The sequence below is a fragment of the Antennarius striatus genome, chromosome 13, assembly GCF_040054535.1.
Source record: "Antennarius striatus isolate MH-2024 chromosome 13, ASM4005453v1, whole genome shotgun sequence".
Classification (NCBI taxonomy): Eukaryota; Metazoa; Chordata; class Actinopteri; order Lophiiformes; family Antennariidae; genus Antennarius; species Antennarius striatus.
In genome coordinates, this window is record NC_090788.1 from 5,542,190 (window position 1) to 5,561,768 (window position 19,579).

The following is a 19,579-nucleotide window of genomic DNA, read 5'->3' on the forward strand; positions in this document are numbered from 1 at the left end:
CCAGCTCTTACCCTTTTTATGGGACACAGTCGAGCTCTGAGTTTAATTGATGGCAAAGCTGATGAACAAATAATGGTTGCGCTAAGGCACATGGGAGAATACAGAGCTCAGTTGGACCTGTGTGGGAAATTTGGTTTCTAATTGTTTGGAATTTTTTCTCAGTGTGTTGTATCACATGTCATCACCCAATTATGTTCTTGGATATCCTGAACACATTTTTCCCCCTGCAGCAGATGAGAAGCGACCCCTGTATTTGAAGGTGCTTGGGCATATTTGACATGAATATATTGTCATTTTTTCACATGTATAGAATGAGTTGCCTACAACACCTAATGATGGTTCTGTTTTCAGTTCTGAGACTTACTTTCTCAGGTGTTTTTTGGTTTGTTCCACAGGTAATATGATTCTTTTTATCCTATGTTGTAAAGCTGTGTTCATTTGATTCCCAGCCTCCAGCTTCTATGAGTTCATATTGTCCACTCATGCTTCATTATTGTTAGTGGTTAATGCATGCATGGAAATGAGGACAATAGATTTGTTTTATGTTCCCCTCACTACCCACAATGCATTCTAATACAGTACCATTTTGTAGAGGTTATGTCAAACAACTTAAAGGCATTAGTGTTCTTTGCCTTTGCCCCTTATGATGTCGCTTGCTTTACATTAGAATCACTTGTGTTAGGGTTTTTCCGTTCAAAAGCCAGGTGGTTATAGTCAAAGCCAGAGTGTTCATTTCAGGTGGTTGTTAATGATTTCGGTGTTTCTTTCAAAGCCTTCGACTTTGCTTCCTGTAGTCTGGCCCTCGGTGTCAGTTCCTCTTCTTTGGTTAAATATGTTAACTCCAATCTTTTTATCAGAGGCTGCAAACCAGACTACTGCATGTTCTGGCAAGCAATCGAAAACACAACATTGTTGGGTATTTTTATGTAATATATTGCATTACTTGCTTTAAATGCATCATATTTAGGTAAATCTTGTTTCTGAGGTAAAGGTCAATGTTGTCAGATTAGGTGTAACAAACACTAGTCAGTTTTAATGTGTGAAGAACAGCATTAGGACAAGTAGTTATTTACATTTACTGACACACACACACACACACACACACACACACGTGTGTACAACGTTTCCTTGTTCTATAGACTTTTGCTCCATATCCTTCCTCAGACCTACTTTCTTACTTGTATCCCACTTCTCTGGCATCAACATGTAGGCTGACACTCTGCCTTGGTGACTCGCTGCACTCCTTTCCTAAAATAAAATGTGAGGCACAATAGGCTAAATCAGGTGCCTGGTGTTGCAGCCGGTCGAAGTCCAGTGGACCTAAATATTCTCCATTTCCTATAAATTCAATTTGGTTTCTTTTCGTGTAGAAATTTTCTTAAAGCTGACCTATGCAAGGACAATGGCATGCATTTGCATATTTCAGGGGTTTTTTTTTGTTTATCTTCATAATTTGTGTTCATACATAGCTCTTTTTTCTTGGTCTTCTTGCCCAGATTGTAATGATAGTCTGAATAAAAAGTGGGGGGAAAAAACTATTCTAATCTCATCAAAGTAAAGCCCTCCATACTCCAAACCTGATAGGCCTGCACTTGTCTGTGATATGAAAAATTGTAATCATTGGGATCTTGCCAGAGATATAAAGACTTGAGATTAAGATGCTGGGTAATTTTTGTAATGCATCATGAGACGGATGCTAGCAGAACTTTGACACTGAACATTTTTCTGTTTCATACTCAATAGGACAGCTCACACGATCATAACCAATCCGAATCAAATTCTGTTCTATATGATGATCATTTATTGTACATGCAAGGATCAGGAAATAAGTTTTAAAGCTTGAATGGCTTGGCTTCACTGCTATGAATGCTTTATTTCACTTTATTTTGAGTCACATGCTTATGACATTCAACTGATTTTGCTTGATTTATATAAGTGTGATTTATCGCAGCAGTTTTGAGTCTCTGTACCTGATGAGATGGAAGGCACTGTATGCATGAGCAGCTTGATGGTCACTTCTAGTATTTCCACATTCCATAGACAAAAAACCCTCAAACTACATGTTTAAATATAGTGAACATTAAAACCGTGAGAAACATTGCTTTGTAAAACTTCATTATCTTGTGTAGAGCAAAGAAGCCTAAAAACATTTTAATCAGTAATTTTACATAATTTTTTTCCTTTTGAATTAGACCATAGAAATAATCTGTCTAGGTATATTTTTTTTAAAAATCTGATTTGGCTAACCTCTACTAAAGACAGGTCATTTCCCCCTGTGAAGTTCACTTCTTAATGCAATTAGTTGCTGTATGTTAATTTCCCTGTGGTTCACCTTCATCTTTTCTAAAAAAAATCTGTAATGGAGCTCACGTTCACAGAAGCCAGGTGACCTTTCCTGGAAAGAGAACGGCGGGCATAGCCCTTCTTTACTTATCTTACTTATGAGCCCTCTTATCAGGCAACAAATCAAGACCAGTGCATTTTGGGACTTTTAATGGTTTTGATGTCCACCAAAATGTAATGGATTGTATCCTAACCCTTTGAATTGAAAATCCTCAAAATATATAATTTTTTTAAATTGTGCTAACAGACCACCAGTGCTGGCAAAAACATAACCTTGGAGGAGGTGACGTACCTCCACGGTCCTCTTAAATTCTGTCAAGCAGTCTCCTAAGCCAAACTCATTACCCTATCATCATAACTATAGGATACTGGATTTGTAATTGTCAAATACTTAAATCTACTGGATCAAGTTTTGGTATAGCTCTGCACTAAAATGTAAAGGACCCGAGACCTACTGTCCCAAATTTTATGGAAATTCATCCTGACGTTTTTCTGTAATCGTGCTGACAAGTCAAGAAATAAACAGACGCTGGTGAAAATGTTACCTCCTTGACAGAAATTCCTACATTTGAGAAACTGGAACAGCAGATGTTGCCTCAGAAATGACGAACGATTAATCAGCTATCAAAAATGGTCTAATTTAATCTTTTGATCTACTAATAGATTAAGCTACTAATTAGAATCCTGGAATATGGATATGCTTTATTCTGTATAAATTACACTGGAAAGAAGCACTGCATTATGATTGTGCATGACTGTATTATCAATATTGGTTAATATTGGTCAAAAATGATAATCTGTAATATGTGTGTACATCCTCCATTTCAGAGGGCGTCACCCTTCACCAATGAACTTTTAGTTCTACACATTCTATTAAAATGAGCTGCCATGTAAAAATTGTAAAGCACCCCCAGTCAAATAAATCCTTTTTTTAAATAGTGCTGCGTTGTGCATACAGCCTATGCTGCACGTTCTCCATGTCTTATGTAACGTGGGGTCACACAGCTGAAGGCAAGTGGCTGTCACGACTCACGGAGGATGTTCAGAGAAGAGGGGGGAAATGGCTGCACGTCCCCCCTGTATGATGCATAACGCTACAAACATATGGATTCTGTGACTTTCCAGGATTTGTCGAAAGATGTTGCAGCTGTTACGATAACTATGTCCTGCATTTTGTCGAACAGTGCAAAGACGACAATCGGAGACTCTGTAGGTAGCACTGGCGCTATAAATTGCTGTGTCACTGGAGATCTCTGCATAAACTCGCTCTCAACACCCTCCCTCCTGTCCTCTGCCATGTTTTGGTATCCTACCCTACATCAACTGCTACCAATGCAGTGTTCGTGTGATGGGATGTTGTCCATCTACGGGATAGGATGTTTCTCTTATCTGTCTGCGAATGAATTTGACTTCCGGATATGTTTTTGCATTCAAGCTACCCACAACTGAGAGCATATCCACAATGCATGCTGGGAAGAGTCGGTGTTCTGCCATATGATGCATGCATGGTGGTCAAAGCATCTTCTGGATCCCCATGTTCCTCTCTAGTCTTCATTGCCACGTTGCTCTAAGAAGAGAAGCATATTTATAAGGAGATGTCGGTGAAGGGTGAACAAGGAGGGAGTGGGGGAGGAGTGAGGGATGAGGGAGATGGAGGTAGAAATGCGAGCATGTGAGAGAGGGAGAGGAGGTAGATGCGCATGCAGAGGGTGGAGCCTAGCGTCAGGCAGTTCCCTCCGTCTTTCTCTCCTACTCTGGCTTTGCGCTACAGTTGGGAAGGTACATCTGCAGTCGTCTCGTCACTTTTGCTTTCTCTTCTGTTGTGACCCGGCTGACCGTGTGGACTCCTGCTATTGTTCGGATCATTGTCTCTCAGTAGTGCAACACTGTCTTCAGATATCAGCTTCTCCTCTCTGGAAGTGTTTGGGTGGGGGTGGTGGTATTTGGGGGTGGGGAGGGTGGGTTGTTCCTGAATGAGACACGGGACCGGCTTGTTGTCCCACAGCATCTATTGAGAAGGGGAAGCCTGCAGAAGGTGGTGGGGGGCTGGGTGGAGGCAGCAGGCTGAGGGGTACAGAGTGGATGAGGGGTGAAGAGGCTCCAGCCGGGAGGAGAATGGTTCTGCCGGCTCCCTGTGCGCTGGTCGTGCTGCTGCGTTGTAGGCTGCGTGTCGTTCAGGCACACCCCTGCCTCTCCTCGACATGAACCTCGCTGGAAGGGTGTCTTGCTCCATGCTTAACTGCTTTGTAAGTCCACACGTTCATAAAAGGGCTTTTGTTTCTGTTTGTGGTGGGTGTGGGAATTGCTCCCCCCTGTGTGTGTGTGTGTATGTGTGTGTGTCGACCAATCAGTGGGGGATGGGGGTTGGGTGGGTGTACTGGTTGACACACGTGAGCGCTGCAGATATTAAGTAAGTAACTAACACTCCATTCTGCACATACAAATAATTGAATTGCCTCGGTGTCTTCCTCCACGTGTGGCCATCACAAGCTACTCCCATTACTCGACTCGGTGTGTGGGGGGCTTAGAGCTACCGGTTTGTTGATTGGCAGGGAGGAGGGAGGGTACCCAACGAGAGTAAGACATAAAATGTGTGCTGCAGAGAATATGATTGTATGGCTACTGTTTCAGTGTTAGAAAATATAAGTGCAAGCTGTTTGAAGACCTGAAATTATCAGTTCGTGATGACATTTCCAGTCAATATTTGGTGCATAGTCAGCAAATAACAGGTGTTCCTCTTAGTCTCTTGGGGTTTAGATGAATTTACGTGGGAGCATTTTCAGCCTTAGTTCAGTCCTCAAACATGCTTGCTTTCGTTGCCTTAAATGTTAATTTAAATCAGATGGAAATATAAGATCACATTCTGTGGGATGCAAAATCTGACAGCTCTTAAACCTCTAGTTCCTTAGACAGTGCACTCAAAAGTACAGATGGTGATCGTGTGATGCTAGAGGAAAAGTCTGATCACTGATTTCAGTATATTCAACATACGGCAGGTAGTAATGTTTTATGCAACATGTTGTGCCAATCTGTTTAGTCACTGTTGGGATAGCTCACTGGATGACTTTATTCTCATCACTGGCCATCATAATTCATCGCCTGGGGAGCATGAATGCATTTTTTTTTTTTAAATCAGTTGAAGCAACCTTGTTCACAGTAATGGACTAACCAACAGAGATCGTATATTGAGCTATTTTGTGAACATGGTTAAAAATTATCAATCATTTGAAGTTAACATTGTGCTAAATGGAAATCGCCCAAAGTGTTATGGGTATAAATACACATCACATCTGCTCTCTCCAGGCTCATTGCGCAGACCGTCTGTATCTGGACGGCAGTGAAGCATTCTTAACATTTTAGCATTATTAATTGTGATGCTAACATTGATGAACATTCTGTCATTAGGAAAGCTTCCAACTCTGTTTCTTAGCAGAAAAAGTTTGTGAAGTTATCCGGTGCATCAAGAGAGCAGCTGCTGGTGTTCCTCATTAGTATTCCTTGTGACTAGACACAACCAGGTTTTATAAACCATTTATGATCTGTCTTTTAATATGTCTGTGGTGCCGTTGACTTGGCAGTTTTGAATCTGTCACTGTCTGTATAATTTAGTGTCCCCGTCCTGTTGGAACTCTGCTCAGTCAATATTGTCCTGTGGGAGATCGCTGCATCAAGTTTTCATCACCACCATGAATCGTGTGATCTGACTATGGAAAAAAGTCTCTAGTTACTCCTCAATCTCTCTCAAGTATATCATGTTGATCTCACCCTGGATATGTTGTCTGCACCAAATGGAACTCGTAAAACCTTAATTAAATTGTTTGATATTTTCCCATCTCTCAGAGTCTATCATATCCCTAGCTAAATGAATCAAGAGCATGAGTACCGCCAATACATTTTTAATAGCTTTATGGTGGGGTTTCCCTGGATTTATGTTTTTAGTAGGTAATGGGATAACATACATGGATGCAATGATCACGTTTATATATTTTACCTACTGGCTACTACTATATTGGGTGACATCTAAGTCTTCTGGTTGGGCTACACACGATACAAATCAACATGTATTGTGTAAATTTCAACCTGTAAGTGTCCCATATGCATCTTTTGAGAATCCTGAACTTGCCTGCACAGAAAAACATCGCTTCTTTGTGTTTTATATTCTGCTCACTTTGTCCCTGTGATATTGGCTCAGGTTCCTGTTTCAAGACTAAAGTGGGAATGATCTTTTTGAACATCGTCTCTGAAATATTAACACGGAATGAGAGGATAGAGAAAAGTAGATCTGACAATATTGGTCACTTACTCTGCCATCTTTGGGCCTTGACCTGTTCCTTTGACTGTCCTGCCAGATTTATATATAAAGTATGTTTTTGTCCTGTTTTTCATTTGGTATTTGCTTCCGATTCTACCCTGCTTTTCCATTTTCCTTCTTTTCTTTTTTTTGTCCACTTTTTACTCTTCTTACCAACTGACACTTCAGTTAGAATCATCATCTCTCCAGCATAATAATGATGATGAATAGTAATTTTCAGGTTATAATTATATACAGGAGCAGAGGTAAAACTTATGCATACATAAATTATTAAATCTGATTGGCTGTGGCCAATCAGATTTAATAATTTATATCTTATCTGTTCATTTATTTCAGTAAAAAGTTGGAATGATGTTCATGTGAAGACCCAGGATCAAAAGCTCATTGGCTGCTTTGTCAAAAACAAATGAGCAACTGTCTGCAATTCATATTTAATACTAGTATGGCTCTACACTTCATACAGTTTATGGCTCTCCTACTTTGCCACATCTCTGCATGTGAGCCTGTGTTCCCCTCATATTTAGGGGGTCACCTCTGCATCTTGTCACATCTCTAATCTACAAACAACTCTTGGGACAAAACTGATCAGATGAAGGAAATACCAGCAAAGACTTATTACTAAATGCTTCACAGAGAAAGAGATTCTTCCATGAGCACAAATTGTTGTATCCATGGTAACCAGACACTTATTCATGAAGACTGTGCTTCATTCTTTTAAGCCATCTAACTAATCTATTGCATTGCTTTGTTAATTTTTCCAATCATACACATACAGAAATGTTCTGAAGGCAGTTTGACACTCATGCTTTCACAGAAAATTTAAAAAATGCACTTAACAAAGCAATACCTTTTTGCATATGCACGAACACGGCATTAGATTATGTAAAGGTATTAAATTTACGTGACTCTGTCAAATGAAATGAGCGTATTTGTACATGCACATGTCTGTCAGCTCCTGGATTTTGCTTGCAGGTGGGGGAGGGTGGGGGAGGGTGCGGAGGCTCCCAGCAGTGACGAAGCAAAAAGGTGTTGTGCACAGGACAAGCTGTGCTTCATCTTTGCGAGTCAGTTGACGTGGAAGTGAGAGCGTTTCTCTTTTCCTTTTTAATCCCCTGTAAGCTGATTGTCTGGTTGTGGACAAACTGCATGGGACCAGAAAACAGCCTTTCCTTGCTATCTGTTAGTGCTTAAAATCTGTCATTGCTTTTACAAACTGTTCAGTTGTGCAGCAAAGGAATTATAAAACTGCGGGCTGTCTGCAGAAGTTTCATTAGCTAGAAATAGTCCTCCAAATTAAGTGTCCTTAACGTGTCGTCTTTTAAATGTCAAAATAACTTGTGAAATACAGTAGGCAATTTGGATAGTGACGTCTTTATGTATTATGTTGACACGTATGCAGATGGAGCAATACGACAACCACACAACTGTTAGTCTGCAGATTTTTTTGCCTTTAATGTACACTGCGTTCTAGCAGACCTCTCAAAGGAACAGCGCCATAAGAGAAAACGAGTAAGTGCTGCCAAGACTGTACTTGGTATATAGTACAAGACTCATCATAGCTGAGAGTGGATGGATTATTGTGTTCCGTGATTGATTGCATCTTCCTTTTTAACTGATTAGCATTGAATTTTTCACTGGGAAGTTCTGTGATAGCTCCTTTAGTAATTGTTGGCAGCAATCTGGCAGCTTAACTTTATTCCCTTTCAGGAAAAAAAAGCAAAGAAGTCGGTGCTGTGATGTCAGGGTGGTGATTCAGATTGCCTGGCAACAGTGTGTGAGATCAACCTATAATGGCTAAATCCTTCAAGGATGCCCAAGACTGATGGCTACTGTCATAGTCCCTTCATTTTCAGGTGAAATTAAGCACAATTTAATGTTGCACCCCTGCCTCATCCATCTTGATGTTGAAGGCTGGTTGGTGTCAAAGGTGAGGCGATCAGTAACATCGAATCGCAGAGAGTTGAAGTAGACAAGTTCAGGTATTAGTTGAGATGTGAGGAATTTGTGATGGCAACTGTATTAGCTACTTGAACTGCACATTGTGAAGAAATGGTTAGTAATGCCAAGCTAATTGTAGTTATCATTTTTGAGTTATTCAGTGAACACAAATAATACGTTTGCTTATTGTGGCATTTCCTGTATTCCTCCCCAAATATTTGATTGTAGTTTTAAGCCAAAAAAAGAAGCTTCTATCTTACCCTCATCCTGAATGTCACTTATTTTCAGTTGGAAACCCATCTTTGTTATAAATATAAAGTCATCATTTGGATGGCATTCAATCCAGCACTTAACATTGGAGAATATTTCAAGGAGTGTAGACATCTCAGCTTGGCACAGACTTGGCACCCACATCCATGTCTACCATTAGCTCTGCCATTTATAATGAGTGATCAAGTCGAAGAAGCTGGTAGACTGACTTTGTGTAGTCACTTATCCCATTAATCTCACACACAGACTCGTCCCATAACTTCAGGGAATGTTTACCTCAAATTCTGCCACAGTGAAGGACTGCACCCCAATACCCTTAGGAGGACGATACTTGTACCTTGTATCCTCTTTAAACTGCAGCTTTTGATTACTTTAATTACATCCCGCTTGAAAGTGATGTATTCACCATGTATTGTAATTGTCAGTGTTTGTGTGTTCGTCTGTCCGTTCGTTAGTCCACCAAATATCTTCGCAACTGTTGCAGATAGAAAGATGAAACAAAAAGCACATTACTTGGGCGGCAAATGGGATGAAAATAAGATGATCACCTTGACCTTGAGAAACCTAGATCAAGGTCAAATTTCCACTTTTGAAAACTCAGGAACTGGACAAGATAGAAAGACAAAGGAGGAAGGCCAGTGTGAGTAAGACCAGAGATCAAAGCTACTGCTTTGATCTATGAAAGCAGGTCAGAGCACTAGCTTTGATCTTTGACCTATGCAAGTAGGTCAGGGTAAAATTTTGAATTCAGGGGTGTCGCAGGATGTTGCAGTCTGTGACTGCATTGGTTCTAGTTGTCAATCGTCTTTTTTATTTCACTGGTGCTCAAGATGGCTGTTTAAATGGGAAGGAGGAAACTGTTTAAAAAAGGTTTATTTGCCATTTTGTTAATAAGCTATTCCCCCATCTTTAAAGCTAAAAATGACTGCCAACAAAACTGATGAATGGCTTTCCTCATCCTGTGATCTCTTCGCCTTCTACATCAAATAATGTCACCGTAGCAACACTATCTCCCTCTGTTACTGATGAATGGTATGCTCATTTGATTCAATCACTGGCTAGGACCTTTGAATCATAGATGTAGTGATTGTAAACATTGGAGATCTACATGGTGAGACATCATGGGGTGCTTCCCTGCATTCATTTATGATGCTTGTCTTTTGTTCTTGAAAACAAGTCTCATTAGCAGAAACCAGCACGAGTCGGGAGATGTCCGCTGGAAAAAACACCAGGGACTGTACTCTGCTTTTCTCTGGAACCCCTTCAGAATTCTATTACTGCTTTCATTAAGGAACAGCATGGACTTACAGCAACAAAGAATCCAAATCTAGAGAAGCAGGGACCAGTCAGTCAGTTAAGGCTAATGTGTACTCTACTTACATAGGAAAATAAGTATGTCCTTTTGAAGTTGAATCCCTCAATGCCAACATCCTTCCATGAATCAATAATACCCACAAGAGGGAAGTGAAGAGGCAGAAGTTGGGAGAACAGCAAAAATGGTGGCAATAGACAAGGTTTTGATGTCATTGGTAAACAAATCTAATTTTATCAATATTTAATATAGTATTGTAAAATCTTTTTTCCATCTTTAAATATTTGTTGTACCATACTGTATGTGAATTATGGCTACACTGCCCCCACTGGATCATGATGGTACTGCCCAAATGTTGACCATTTCATCCATACAGTCTTGGCATTAAGCACGACCTAGTCTTAATTTGGTCGCAGTAGAAATGACTGCTCTAGGAGGACATCCTCCTGCACAAAACATAGCGGATGATCATAAATATGGATAATGTTAAAGAAAATTTTCTACTTAGTTGGACTCAAATATATAGTATGCATTTAAATGTATGTACATACAAAGTTTTCAAAAGAAAACGGTGTTTGAACAAAAGAGCATGAATAACAAGAACATGTAATTCACTTTCATCATTTTGGTACTTAGTGCCATTTTGTCGCTGTGATTGTCGCATGACCTGTATCTGATAAAAGTGTTTGCATAATGTGAGAGGTACGTGACACTAAACCTTGTCTTTCCCTTTCTGTTCCTCTCATGTCGTCATCGGTGCCTCTTCATGGGGCATTACATTCAAAAATCGGCCAACCATTGGTTTTAACTTGACATAATACCATTTAAATGTTTATTTTTGTTCATTGGTAATATCGCCCAAACATTAAGTCAGTTCTTGGTTCTCTTTCTTTTTAAAAAAAAATCAGATGTAGGACTCATAAGGACTCAAAAAAACCGTAAGACTCAAAGCATGACTCAATAAATATTAGTCAAGTGTGTAAGATATTTTACCGAGTCCATTTCTCTGTTTGACTGGGTGTTACACACCCAGTCAAAGTCTACAGCCTTTTGGAGTCTCTTGCCAGTAACTGTGTAGCATGTGCTCATGCAATAACTATTTGCGTAGTGCCAAAGCAAACAACATAAATACACAAGGGACAATTGCCCTGCAGGATTTGTTATATCAATCAATTTATGTTATATCAATATCAATGAGGGAAAATGTTTCATAGGGTTGCAGTTGGAAACATTTGAAAAGACAAGGTCATATGCTCCCTATTCAATGGTAATTCTTGGATCTCTTGGTCAATATTTAATTTTGTACGTGATCACTGCGTTACCCGATGGAGGTTGTGAAATTATTCCTGGCATGCTTCCTACATCAGAGTCTGGCCAGTCTGATAAAAGTTCAAGTCAGAGACTGCAACTTCCCGCGACTTACCCTGACCTACTTTAAGGGCAGGACAAAGCTAGTGTGGACGGACGAACGCATGAACACTGACATTTACAATACATCACTGCTTTGAAGCGGGATGTAATAACTCTAACTTTGGGGCTGGTATTACATAAAGTTGTTTTGACAAAAGGCCTCCCAGTGGTCTTTTTCATGATTTGATGATTTTTAATGAAGAGCATTTGTCTTTTTTTTTTATGTATAGGTATTTTAACACTTTCATCCTGCGATTATTAAATGATTTTTTAGAATTACAACTGAACTATTCATCTGACCACCAAATTGTTTCTGTCGTTCACAACAGGGTGAAGAAGGGCCTCCCAGTCTGGAGTATATCAAGGCCAAGGACCTGTTCCCCCAGAAGGAGTTGGTGAAGGAGGATGAAAGTCTTCAGGTGAGCCAAATACTTGATCAGTCACTGATGAGAATAAATCTATCTGCAGGGACATCAAGCTTCAGCCCCGTAAACAAATGACCAGAAGCTGTTGAAATCACCAAATATGGTATTCCTAGATGATGACCTCATAGTTAATCCTAGCTCCTTGTGAAGACTTCTGAACTCCCTGTTTCAGGTATTGCATATGGAAGCAGTTTTAATGCCAGACCGTGAAGTACAGATGGTCTCATTGTCCTGGAATTACTTTTTGTCATTACTTGGCATTCCTTTATCGGTGTTCAACACCAGAAAGTTAATTGGTTGACGATTTAGATAAGACAGTATTTGAATTTGAATGCAGACACTGCCCACATGCTGTACAGTTGAACCATCGTTCATTTTTCATCCCAGTGGAAAGGGCAGCCTGGCATGCCAAGGATATTAATCAGCATAATCCATTTCTGTTTATATTCTTTTTCTCAAAAGCAGCAGTAAAAACGGTAGAAATGGCAGATAATAAACCTGAAAAGTACGATGTTTCACTCATGTGCAATAGCGTCACATCTCATTCATGACGGTCAATAAGCAGCAGTAATAAAAAGCATATTAACCCATATTCTATGACAGAAAGCATCAAAAATATGACCCACCTAATAATAGCACAATAGACATAGTATTTACTAATTAAATTCAAGTAAATAATAATGAATATACCAAATCTAATTTATTTAATGGACAAATATATAATCATTTTTCATGTAAACTTTTAATATGTTAACTATTATACACTATGTTCAGACCACTATATACATATGTAGAAAAAATATGGACCTAAAAATATGGGCACAGAATGGACAAACTTGATTCCAAATTTTGGCTTTATATCCCACAGCTTACAAATTTCATTAACCTTTTAATTGTGTTTATCAGTAACTAAACTGTTTGGATTCTACAGGAACAAACATTATCAAGTTATAACGTACAACACAAGGGAAGCAGATGTAAGTACTGTGCGATGATTCAACATGGCAATAGCAGATATTATGCGTACAACATGAAGGTAAACAAGAAAACAAGGGCTTACCAAGTGGCTGAATACTGGGTGGAAAGTGAGGACAATGAAAACAAATTTTGTGTTGCTTTATAATTGGATAAGTACTGGTCAGGTGGGCTCTCAGCACTTCTTCTTTTCCTTTCGGCTTTTCCCTTCAGGGGTCGCCACAGCGACTCAATTGCCTCCATCTAACCCTGTCCTTTGCATCCTCCTCTCTCACACCAACTACCTTCATGTCCACCCTCATTACATCCATAAACCTCCTCTTTGGTCTTCCTCTGGGCCTCCTGCCTGGCAGTTCAAAACTCAGCATCCTTCTACCAATATATTCACTATCTCTCCTCTGGACATGTCCAAACCATCTCAGTCTGGCCTCTCTGACTTTATCTCCAAAACCTCTAACATGTGCTGTCCCTCTGATGTACTCATTCCTGATCCTATCCTTCCTGGTCACTCCCCTCTGTTAAAGAGGCACTAGTTAATTGGCTATTGAGTCTTACTTAGTGCAATTTCCTCCAGGATTAATAAAGTATATATCTAGCTATTTGCTTCATTTTTAGCTATTTTAAATGTAAATAATAACAAAATCACACAAATGAGAGGTCAAATATATTCCCACATAGAGTATTCCCTTTTGTTTTCATAACATTTCTGAAATTTTCCATTAAGGTAAGATATGCATTTATGTAAGACCACAAGAACAGAAGGAATATTTGCTGGATGGAAAGGTTGACATTTTTTATATTCAATTTGAAAAGACTAAAAAAAAATTGTGATTTGTCTTTTTTGAAGGATTGTTCCACTTTTTGATGTTTTATTCATCAGTAGTTTTGATGATGCACCGTAAAGGGAGCTGAGAATGAGGTGACACTAAGCCCCAAGGGCCAGGGAGGGAAAATGAAATCTGGTCGCTGTCATGAATGACCTTTTTATTACAAGAGTGTGCCCGCAGTGGTCTCCATGCACTGGTCTCGACTCTGGCACTGGGACCAGGGTAGATCGGTGTGGCAATTTTCCTGTACCTCATAGGGAATAATGAAATTCGCCTTGACGAGCTTCCACTGGTTCGTAGTCAACTTAAATGTGTCTACTCCTGAAATTCAGTACCTCCACTGTATTTTACATTTCTACTACAACAGATCAACTGGGCATGCTCGTGTCATTTATGCTTTGCAGTCTCTTGCATGCATTCCACACTTGCACAAAAACTGCAAAGAATAAAAAAAGTTTAAAAACATTAAGTCAGTGAAGTTAGTGAAGTTGGACAGCTTCACGTGAAGACTGCAGTAGCGCCATTGTGACGGGCAAACTGTGCTCTGCCCTTAGGACTCATGAGTTGGTGCTCTTTTCATGTCTGGTGGTTAATGGACCAGAGCATCACGAGTGTGGACCAGTGAAGGATGGTAGGATTCGTCCGGCCTGTGGGGTCACGATAAGCTTATTTATGATTTCCAATTGAGGCGTGCTCCCTCTTGGCACATTGATGTGACCAGAGGAGATCTGTAATACAGCCGTTTCTCTTCTGAACGCTGTTCTCATTTTATTCCCCGTGCAAGACTTTCAATGTTCCTGCACTGTTGTACTTATGCTCCCCCTCCTCCTCGCATTCACACTTTATCGCTGCTTTTGTGTCCTTCAGTGCGTGCAGCGACACCCGTGATAGATTCTCAGACAACTGTTGTTTCTTCCCACAGCTTTCCCTGAGGGAAGATTACAGGCATTGCCTACCCCTCCATATTAAATATTCTGCTGCCCTCCCTCCTTTTGTGCGTGCAAGCCGTGATGCATGCTTGCCGTTGTGTTTGCACACGTGCTTATTTTCACAGGCAGGCTGCTGAACCGGAAGTCACGACTCACACACATTTCTCCCTCTCTTTTCCTGTTTTTTTTTCTTCCCATTTCTCCTACTGAAGCCTTTATAGAGGAAACATGACACAGTATTTTCTGCTGCACTTTCTGGCTGCCTGTGACTCATCCATCTACTTTTGGAGCTGTTTGTTTAACGCAGCTCCCAGGCTGTACAGCATGATGGCTATAAACTCTCCAAGACACTTAAGATCTCCCAGGTTTTTCATTTCAACCCTTGCTGCAGTTTGTGAGGCAATACTTCATGCAAAATTTGTGGCTTCCCCTGACTCACGTTGAAGGCAGAAGATAGAATTCTCAGCTTTGTTGGGTGCCTCTGCACGTTACATCCCTGGCTGGGTGCCAGAGGGGGTCTGGAGCCTATATTTGGCTCTGTTGCTGTCTGAAAGTGGAGTACTATGTGCTCCATTTCCCGGGTTAAGCTGTACTTTCCCAGTCACCATGCGTCATGGCTTTACTCACGTACACGTTTTTACTCAGAGATGAGCAGCAGCAGGTGCCATGATGAACACTCTACCGACAGGCTGCTGCAGCCGCAGCTTTTTGCTTCATGCTTAATCTGCAATATACCCGGAATAGCTTTGTTTTTGTGTTATTGGTAAAACATAAGAGTGAGTTGACATTGACTTTTATTTTACAGATCTGTTCATGTGCTCTGTGCACCAATAAGGCTGTGCTTTTAACGGTGTTTGTTAATGTTGTTTCAAGTAAACCTGGCTACATAATCCCTCATCTGCCCTGCTGCATGTCCTCTTAATATGCACCCGGGGGGTGCCTCCTCTGCATGACTCAGCGATGCATGCTAATGGACGATGAGGTAATGTTGTCTCTAAGCAACACTGTTGTCCCCACTACTAGTAACTAAACAGCAAGATCTGAGTTGTGATGTGTGGTCCCAAATGGCCATGGTTGTGTTCAAGCAGGCAAAAAGTACATCAGTGCATGCAGGCAGTCACACAGAAAGAGTTGACGTGGTATAAAGGGGTGATGTCAATAGAGAAAGATTGTTCCCTGAGCGCTGCTGTATCTCACAAACGGTGCGTCGTGTCATTGAGGAGCTTTTTTTTCCCCCCCGAGGGATTGAACAGGATTTTATCTCTGTACATAATGTAGCTTAGATTTTCCTGATCAACAGGAGCCATTAAAGGTCTTACAGAGGATAATATTTAAATGCCTTGAAAAGTCGCTGTAGTAAAATTCATCAGTCTGAAAGATGTTGGATGCTTTCATGTTATACAGATTGAGACACTTTTTAGAAGTTGGCAGCTTTAGCTGTGTGTCTCATCTACTGTACGTGGTTGGATTTTTAAAGCAAAAGCTCTGCCTTAAAGGGGGGTGATCCTCTGCTGGAAACCTCTGCTGGAAACCAGTTATCTTGGGTTCTGTCATAGCCTGCACTTGGCCAGGCCTATAATAAAATGGTACAATTTTTTTTTTTAATAAACCGTTTGGGATCCCTCACCATACCGTCAGTGCTGTAGCTGACTTTGGCCCTCCCGGTTCTGCCTCTTGTCTGTCTGTTTCTTCATTTAGACTCACCGGAAAGTCCTTCTGTAACTACTGTGTGCTAAATGCACTGCTACACATGTAGTTTAACCAACTTGTCCTTCTTTACTGTGATGCATTTATTGCGATTCCATCATGTGAGTTTAGCTCCATTTAGCCAGGACAGTGAATTTCACTGCCATGAAACTTGAGTGTGACACCATAATGATACAGTCCGTACTTCCTTTTAACAGTTATGAAGATTTTCAGATCAGAAGGGTTATAATGAAAAAATATAAGCTTAAGAGCTGACCCAACATTTCAGTACTCATGTGTTGACGAGTTAAAAGGTTTTTGAGCCATGCTGGCAGTTTTGTGGAAAGGATTTTGCTATCGATCTCTCCTTTAATATCTCACACATGTGGGTCAAACAGTAGGTTGTCATGTTCTTCACTTCGTTCCAGACTCGAATTTCAATATTTTTTATTTGCATATACTTTAATGACCTCTGTTGACTTTCCCTCTGTTTGTTGGTCTTTGTGTCCCAGTGGAGTGACTTTTATCTCCTTAGATGAGTTTTTTGCAGATACTTGTTGTTATGAATCAATTGATTTTGATGTAACTTCTCTTTGACATGGAGGAATTGATTCAAATGTCTGGTTAGCTGTTCGACATACAGTATTGCCAATAAATTTCATGTATGTTGGCCTCAGAATGAATTGTTAGTACTTGAGGATATGTTATTTGTTTACAAAATATTTGTGAAGCTAATGACATTCCCGTACTTTATATTCAAGATAAATTTCAAATGTTAGCATTCTTAATCACACAAACATTCTAAACATCTTTTTGTCATAGTTTTCATTTATTTCCAAGCGCTGCTACACCATTTGCGTGCCAGTAGACCGTGCTAATGTGGATGCTACCATGTTAGCCCCACTCAACTTGATAAATCTTGACAATTGTATTTCCACTGCTTGAATTTCAACAGTCTGGTCATTCTGTGTCTCCACAGGTGCCGTTCTCTGTTCTTCAGGGGGAAGGGGTGGAATATCTCGGCAGAGCTGATGATGCCATCATTGCCATTTCTAACTACAGGCTCCACATCAAGTTCAAGGACTCCGTCATCAATGTGAGTGCAATTCACGGAAAAACATGGGCAGAATGGAAATATCAATGGCTGAGTTGGCAGTGTAATTTCTGTTGTTGCTATTGGCTCCTGTAATGGCACAACGGCTGGGACGAGACTATAATGCGTTGTTTGCTTGGAGGTTTTAATCATCATACAACGGTTGTTGTAATATTCCTGCATTGTGAGTACGGTGTCGTTTGCACCACCGGAGTGGAGTTCGCTGGGATTTAGAAGCAGGAGAGTTTTGGCATCTAGGCTCCAAATGCTTGACCTCTGATTCCCACTATATAACGCCTGCTCTTAACGACAAGCAGGCTGGATGTTGATGTTTGCATTCACTGGTGGCCAAATTCCTCCTTCCAAAAATCGTTTCATCTTTCCCTGATGACCTCTGTGAAAAGTGATAGGTAGGAGGAGGCGACACCTCGTCACCCTGTGTCACTGTAGCAGTGAGTTCAGCCTCTAACAGTTGTTTCCCCTACTGGGGAGCAAGTGTCCTACCTAAATATGAGCGCGCCCCCCCCCCCCTTTCCACAGTCCCTCCACCTACTTCCATCTTGCCCTTTGCTCTCATCCATGTTTGTCTTTCTCTCCATGATTTCCATTTGGTTTGGTCATGTGCTCTTAGCACACTCCGTGATCCATTAAGTTACCTTTCATCTTTCAACCTGATATTTTCTCTCCTGTTAACTCATGTCTCCAGATTTTCTTTTTTTTTGTTTTTTTTGTTTAATAGCTCTTGTTTTTCATTTCCCATGTCCTCTTGTCTTGTCTTCCCTCCCCCCTTTCTTTCTTTGTGTTATGCTCCATGGTGTCACTGTTTCAGACCTCCCCAGGTGTGGACAATGACATATCTGTGAGTACCATATGATAAAACGACACCCTCTGCCACAGACTACTCAGCTCTCCTCTTCTTTTTAATTATATTATTTTAATCACTATTATACACGAGGGAACATTCACATTGTTATAATTTTTGAGAAATAACATTGCAGAAAACATGAACCATGTTGACTGAACCTTGAACTTTAACAAAACAAGTGCTGTTTTTGCAGTAAGGCACAAAAACAAGGTCACAAACTTTGACCTAAAGTGACATTGCGTGGATTAAGGATGAATCTGCTAAAAACAATAAGTAGGCATGATAGAAAACCCTATGGAAAAACCCAGATTTATGTTATGCCTAACAGTATATAGATATATTGTATAAGGGATACTGGAGACCCCCCTCCTCCCTTACAGTGGGATTAAAGCGGAATCTCGCCTGGACTGAGTCAGCACTAAAACAGAGGGTGGTAACTCTTTCACAGATGTGATGTCGGCTCTGAGATCTGGCAACCAGTCTGACACACCTGCTCTCTCTCCCCCCACAGGTGCCTCTCAGGCTGATAGAGAGCGTGGAAAGCAGAGATATGTTCCAGCTGCACATCAACTGCAAAGACTCCAAAGTTGTCAGGTAAGGGAAGGGTTCACTCAAGCATAAAAGATCTTACATTTGTCCTACAGGCAGATTGAAGCTGTTGCTGCATATAAGCTCCAGAGACCTGGTGCTCATTTAAACTCATAATAGTTCAGTTCCATGTGGCTGTGAAGAAGCAATTAAATCACAAAACCACACTTGACTACTAATCAATAATCCCAATTTTAAAAATAGTGTTTACTTAGAGCAGCAATACAGTTCCATTAGCATTATTCTAATCCCCCTCTTTCTTCCTGTCCCACTTAATAATATCAATGATTATCAGCTTCATGTTTCATGTAGTCAAACAAGGTCGCCCTTTTAGCTAATACGTAAATTGAGTTATCAGGTGGACATACAAAACAAAAACTGGTTTCAATTCGTGCAAAAATGTAATTATTTCTCGATAAATGGTACCCTGGCCATTTTATTATTATTTGTGTTGTTTTTCATCATGGGAAACATTAAACAACTACTGGATTTTTATACCTTTATACTGTTGGTCCAACACAAGTTATTGAAAGATGGCGCCTTGTGCAGTTGTAGCTCACTCCACGGTCAGGCTTTTAGATGTTACCTGATTCATTATCGAGATGA

General features: G+C 40.4%; 1 protein-coding gene across 8 annotated transcripts in view; it reads left to right on the forward strand.

Annotated features, from left to right (window-relative positions):
- mtmr4 (myotubularin related protein 4) overlaps positions 1-19,579 on the forward strand; it is a 35,726-nt gene that overhangs the window by 5,187 nt on the left and 10,960 nt on the right. For 3 of the 8 annotated variants that reach the window (XM_068332190.1, XM_068332192.1, XM_068332191.1), the window contains 4 exons: positions 11,915-12,004; positions 17,407-17,523; positions 18,350-18,379; positions 18,897-18,979. In XM_068332190.1, the coding sequence (XP_068188291.1) occupies positions 11,915-12,004; positions 17,407-17,523; positions 18,350-18,379; positions 18,897-18,979 (320 nt within the window). Of the gene's footprint in view, positions 1-4,413; positions 4,590-11,626; positions 11,816-11,914; positions 12,005-15,614; positions 15,724-17,406; positions 17,524-18,349; positions 18,380-18,896; positions 18,980-19,579 lie in introns of those variants that run through there. The other 5 variants (XM_068332193.1, XM_068332188.1, XM_068332194.1 and 2 more) reach the window with 5 other exon arrangements.